General features: G+C 52.8%; 1 protein-coding gene across 1 annotated transcript; it reads right to left on the bottom strand.

The window, feature by feature from the left end:
- Positions 1-5,463: 5,463 nt before the first annotated feature.
- Positions 5,464-5,919, bottom strand: LOC144128533 (palmitoyltransferase ZDHHC15A-like). Its single transcript, XM_077661990.1, has one exon. It carries the CDS (start codon positions 5,917-5,919, stop codon positions 5,464-5,466), a length of 456 nt encoding a protein of 151 aa, XP_077518116.1.
- Between the last annotated feature and the right edge of the window lie 643 nt (positions 5,920-6,562).

Below are 6,562 nucleotides of genomic sequence, written 5' to 3'. Positions count from 1 at the left end.
GAGTGCAGAAGACGCAGTGCGATTCTGCACCATCTCCTCTTTGTGTACGCCATTTTCGGTGCCTTGTTAAAACGGGGTCACACCATGGCTGGGATAATTGGTCTTGAAACTGATTTTGTTCCATTTATGTATCTTCTACTTTTTGTCACTGGCTTAAGTGACGCTACACACAAAATATGCGCTTGGTTACTGTCTCAAGCACAGTGATGAGAAGGGTGGTGGAGGTCTGAGGCAGTCTCAGCCAGCAACAACGGCTGGGAATTAAATATAGGAATGGAATGAAATTGGTATGTTATAGGGAACATGCATCAGTGTCACAGTGGCTGCCAATTTTTGGTGGATGCAGCATGTCAAAAGCTTTAGTCATATCTAGTCGGCTAATTGCCACGCGTGCTCAGGCTTGCAATGCTGAAACTGCGCACCGTACCATAAAATGGCACCTGTGATATCACTTGACTACTTCCTATGCGAGCCAAACTAGCCCAATTCAGTGAAGCCACTCACCATGATGGTGCTGCTAGTGATAGCCGTCTTCGTTTTCCCCACATCAGTGTTCATCGTATCGGAGTCAACCGGAACGTGGATCACCATGGTTCTCAGGTATGCACCCACTTGTGAGGAGACACATAACACGCCCTTCTCACTCACGACTCAGTTTGATGACGGAAGTGATCTCAGCAAACAGAGAGGAGTTGTGGTACTTACTTTATGAAAACTGCCGGTAATCAAACCTAACCCAAAGAATCTCAGAATGCGCGTTAAAGAACACCAGGTGGTCGAAATTTGCGGAGCCCTTCACTGCGGTGCCCTCATAGACTGAGTCGCTTTGGGACGCTAAACCCCCATAAACTAAACTAACTAGCTACCTAAAGGGACACACTCCCCGGGGGGGGGGGACTAATATTGATTTGTCCTGTTTCATTTTCTCTTTTATAAAAACAAAAAACCCTCACAAACGAGGGGGAGAGAGGGGTGCACGTCATGTGTCTACAGCGAAACAATAATAGGACACCAGAAATTTTTAAATTCGTTTTTGAGGAAAGGAAATGCCACAGTAATCGTCTCACATATATGGTGGACACCCGAACCGCGCCGTAATGGGACATGAAAATCAAAATTACGACCACCTGGGGTTGCCTCGCAGCGGTGGCTCAGTGGTTAAGGCGCTCGACTACTGATCCGGAGTTCCCGGGTTCGAACCCGACCGCGGCGGCTGCGTTTTTATGGAGGAAAAACGCTCAGGCGCCCGTGTGCTTTGCGATGTCAGTGCACGTTAAAGATCCCCAGGTGGTCGAAATTATTCCGGAGCCCTCCACTACGGACCTATTCGTTCCTATCTTCATTCACTCCCTCCTTTATCCCTTCTCTTACGGCGCGGTTCAGGTGTCCAACGATTATGAGACAGATACTGCGCCATTTCCATTCCACCAAAAACCAATTATTAATTATTATTAGACCACATGGGGATCTTTAACGTGCATTGACACCGCACAGAACATGGGCGCCTTAGCGTTTTGCTTCATCCAAATCACCGTTAGGACTAAACCGTTGGCGAGACCCCACGCGCAAGCCCGACTACCCGACTGGAATGAGTTCCGGCAATCTTACACAAACGCGACCCCCATTCGCGAACGAGGATACCACGCGTGGACTCAGGAAGTGGTTACACACCTTCGTTCGACACTGAAAGAAATTCAACTCTCGGAGGCCACGCCGGAGGTGGATAACCACCTCCTGCACCTCTGGGAGGTGCGGCATAGCCTGGTCCGCAGATGGCGCCGACAGAAACACAACAGGAAACTTAAAGCCCGGATCACCGAGCTCACCCAGCGAGAGGCAGAGTACGCGGCACAACTCGCCGACTCGAACTGGGTAGATCGCTGTAACACGGCAGCTAGGCAAATGTCAAACCGAAGTACGTGGCGTCTTTTTCGCGCCCTAATCGACCCAACACAGACTCGCTTAGAGACGCAAAAGCATCTCCAACGGGCTATCCACAGCTTCGATGCAGATACTTCTCAATTGGCAGAACAACCACGAGACCAATACCTTTGCACTCAACAGGACCCCCGAGGGCCCGCGTATTCTTATGCAGGTTCCGAGAACGCGGAGTTGGATGGACCGTTCCAACTGTACGACCTGAAGGCGGCACTGGGTAAAATGAAGCGAGGAACGGCGCCCGGAAGGGACAAAATTACCGTGAAACTTCTTGACAACCTCCCCGACCCCACCTACGAAGACCTCCTCGCGTACATCAATTCTATGTGGCAAGGCGAGGAACCCCTCCCAATCGAATGGAAGACCGCTCTGGTCTCTTTCATTCCCAAACCCGGCAAAGCCATAACCACGGACAACCTTCGCCCCGTCTCCCTTACGTCTTGTGCGGGAAAGCTTATAGAAACGATGGTGCGAGATGGACTGTCCGAGTTTTTGGAAGACCATAACGCATTCGCTGACACCATGTACGGTTTTCGCCCGCACCGATCCGCGCAGGACATTCTGCTACAACTCGATCGAGAAATTCTCAACCCCGTCGAATACCCCTAAGCGACAAGGTAGTGCTCGCCTTAGACTTAAAGGGCGCCTTCGACAATGTCAAACACGAAAGCATCTTACAACATCTTTCCCAGACCAACTGCGGTCGCAGAACCTTTCCGTATGTCAAACAATTCCTATCTGAGCGACAATCCATCATCAGGATACAAGACGAAGAACACGGCCCTTACCAGCTAGGAACGCGAGGAACCCCGCAGGGCGCGGTTCTTTCTCCGCTCCTTTTCAATCTCGCCATGATGAATCTCCCGGCCCAGCTGGCGAAAGTCGAAGGCATTCAGCATGCGCTGTATGCTGACGACATAACCATCTGGGCCAAACACGGCACAGTCGGTGACATAGAAACCCACCTGCAGCAAGCGGCAGCGATCGTAGATGCCTACGCTCGCCATTGCGGCCTTCAGTGCTCCCGGCTAAGTCTGAATTTGTGCACATTCGCCCATCACCAATGTGCGATACCAAACTGGAACTATCCCTGCCTAACGGCCCCCATACCCGAACACGATGAGATCACAGTACTTGGTCTTTTCATCCACAAACATACACGAGTTGAAACAACACTAGCCAGACTGCGCAAGGTAGGAACTCAGGTAGGCCGAATGGTCCGCCGGGTCCCTAACAAACGCGGGGGGCTACGATGCAAAGACGCCTTGCGGCTGGCGCATGCCTTCGTAACCAGTAGAGTCCTCTACTCGACCCCCCTACCTTCACCTTCGGAAATCTGACGAAAATGCCCTCGAGGTAGTCCTTTGAAAAGTGTACAAGTGTGCCCTGAACCTCCCGGCAAACGCGTCTAACCAACGCCTCATGGGCCTGGGGATGGTTAACACATTCGCCGAGCTTCGGGAAGCCCACTTGACGAACCAATACACTAGACTCGAAAAATGCCATCGGGAGCCGCCTACTAGCCCGACTGCACATTCGCCATCACACAACACTCGTGGATGAGCGCGCACGTGTCCCCGAGATTTGGAGACTCGCCCTGAACGTGCGACCTCTCCCGGCCAAAATGTCAAAGGAAGACCATAGTGGCACACGCCTCGCGCGGGCGGAATCTCTAGCCTACCACTATGGTGACAAACACGGAGTCTTTTACGTGGACGCCTCCGGCCCCCACCTTGGGGGGGGGGGGGGTGGTACACGGCCGCAGTCGTACACAAGAAAGCTACGGTGAACGGACTTATGTTCCGAGTTCAAAACATAACTCATGCGGAGGAAGTCGACATCGCGCTAGCCGCCGCAGACCGAGACTCGCGGGTCATCATTACTGACTCGAGAGGGGCCTGTAGAAACATTGAACAGGGATACATTCATTTCCTAGCTTACCGCATTCTTCAAAACAGTGACTATCCCGGGGCCCTCGCTCCCCGAACGATAGTATGGGCTCCCGCTCATCTAGGACTCGAAGGCAATGAAATAGCAGATGCCTCCGCCCGCGCGCTCACTCTCCGGGTAACAACGCCTTCTAACCCTACCGCAGCGGATCCCGATCCCAAGCCAGTCTTTACCTTTAAGGAAATAACACAACTTTACCAATCTGAACATTCAATCTTTCCCAAGCCATGCAACGACCTCACTAAGACAGAGGAACACATTCTCCTCCGTCTCTTCACCAAAACTCTGCTGTGCCCGGCAGTTCTGAAATTCTTTGATCCCGCTTGCACGGGAAAATGCCCACACTGTGAGGAGAAGTCCTCGGGTATCTACCACATGGTGTGGGCATGCCAGTCAACCCCGAACCTAGACCCCAAACCCAACCCCACCCCGGAGGACTCGGAGGCAGCCCTGCTCAACTGCTCCGACCTAACGAGCCAAAAGGCCCTAGTCGTCCGAGCCCGACCAGCCCTGGAGGCCAATGGGCTCCTGTAACGAGGAGCCCACCTAGTGTTTGTAAGGGAGGGTCCCTTCAGGGCCCTCTCATACTTCCTCCATATATATTGCCAATAAAGTTTTCTCTCTCTCTGTTAGTGTTTTGCCTCCATAAAAACGCAGCCCCCGCGGTCGGGTTCGAACCCGGGAACTCGGGATCAGTGGTTGGCGCGCTCGGCTACTGATCCGGAGTTCCCGGGTTTGAACCCGACCGCGCTCGGCTACCGTTTCGGAGTTCCTGGGTTCGAACCCGACCGCGGCTGCTGCGTTTTTATGGAGGCAAAACGCTAAGGCGCCTGCGTGCTGTGCGATGTCAGTGCACGTTAAATATCCCCCAGGTGGTCGAAATTATTTTGGAGCCCTCCACTACCCTTTCATCTTTCACTCCCTCCTTTATCTCTTCCCTTACGGCGCTGTTCAGGTGTCCAACGATATATGAGACAGATACTGCGCCATTTCCTTTCCCCAAATACGACTTATTATTACTATTAATATTATTAATAAAATAATAATAATTGGTTTTTCCGGAAAGGAAATGGCGCAGTATCTGTCTCATATATCGTTGGACACCTGAACCGCACCATAAGGGAAGGGATAAATGAGGGGGTGAAAGAAGAAAGGAAGAGAAAGGTGGCGTAGTGGAGGTCTTCGGAATAATTTCGACCACCTGGGGATCTTTAACGTGCACTGACATCGCACAGCACACGGGCGCCTTAGCGCTTTTCCTCCATGAAAACGCAGCGGCCGTGGTCGGGTTCAAACCCGAGAACTCTAGATCAGTAGCCGAGTGCCTAACCACTGAGCCACCGCGGCAGGTTTATTATTAAAATGAAAATTGGTTGTTGGGGAAAGGAAATGGCGCAATATCTGTCGCATCTCGGCCGACACCTGAACCGTGCCGTAAGGAAAGGAATAAAGGAGTGACTGAGAGAAGACAGGAAGAAAGCCTCCTGTGCATTTTTCTGGCGAATCTGCCGGCTGCCGGCAATATAGCCACTTCCTTTTTACAAAGGCTGTACATAGCAGGACCATACCGAACCCTCACCTACGGCACTGGGAGCAGTGGTGCGCTCGGTCGGGCTTCACCTGCTGACAGCGTTCGCAGAAGCGCACGCCCCCGCTGGGACCCCGCGTCAGCGCGCCCCGGTTCTCCTCCAGGATATCGAGGAACTCTCCGCGGGCCTCGTCGTCGGCGCATTGCTCCAGCAGGCGCTGGTCGCTCTCGCTGAGGCCGAAGTAGCCTGGGATGGGCGGCACTGTGGTCACGGTGGTCTGCACGAACGACCAGAGGCACAGCAGCAGCAGCAGGTGGAACACGGTGCTGAAGGCAAAGCGCAGCGCGCCTTCCTTGACCAGGGAGCCGCTGAACACGAAGATGTACACGTAGTAGGCCCACACGAACAGGCCCACCACCATGGCGACCGGAAGCCAGGCGACGAACTCGTGGTTGGAGCGGCGGCGGCGGGCTGACTCGGAGCCACCCGAGGAGGTCGCCATCGCGAGTATAGGTGCCTGAAGTGGAGCCGCGGTCGACTTTCTGGAAGGTGGAATGCGGTTGGTGGCAGCACGCGCTGCTCGATGCTGACGGGCGTGTCATGGGAAGAAAAGGAAGTTCATTCAGTACGGAATTGAAACCTGGACTGCCCGGCAAAGGCGTTCCACAATGGCCCCGTGCTACCTATCGTTCCGGTTACAGCATACATTACAGCAGCGAGGTTCCGGCGACAAAATTTGTTAAGAATGACAACTGGATCTCTTTTAAGATCTGATGATTACCTGCACCTGAAGTATTCGTAGAGCAGGCAATCATGCCATTCACGGCAGGTTGAGGTATCTCTATCAAGGCTCCGCTGCCGGATCCCACCCTTAAATTTTTATTTGCACAGGTCTGCGTTGGCGCTTAATCCCGTCTGCGCATTTTGTGGTGAGAACGAAACCATGGACCATTTTTTGTTGTTTTGTCGCCGGTACACCATGATGCGAAGACGGTTTTTAGAGAAACCTCTACAACAGCTTGCCCTTTGTTTGAACAGCCAAGTCTTACTGTCGTTTGGAGCCACCATACTTGGGTACAACCACAAGTCTGTTTTTACTGCCGTGCAAAATATTGTAATGGAATCAAGAGGGCTACCTTGTTAAT

Source organism: Amblyomma americanum, chromosome 1, assembly GCF_052857255.1.
Source record: "Amblyomma americanum isolate KBUSLIRL-KWMA chromosome 1, ASM5285725v1, whole genome shotgun sequence".
NCBI classification, from domain to species: domain Eukaryota; kingdom Metazoa; phylum Arthropoda; class Arachnida; order Ixodida; family Ixodidae; genus Amblyomma; species Amblyomma americanum.
The sequence above is the reverse complement of the archived record's forward strand: the minus strand, read 5'-3'. Positions and strand labels throughout refer to the sequence as shown.

Bases quoted from the DNA above. Each gene is read 5' to 3' on its own strand.
- LOC144128533 (XM_077661990.1), bottom strand. From the start codon at position 5,919: ATGGCGACCTCCTCGGGTGGCTCCGAGTCAGCCCGCCGCCGCCGCTCC.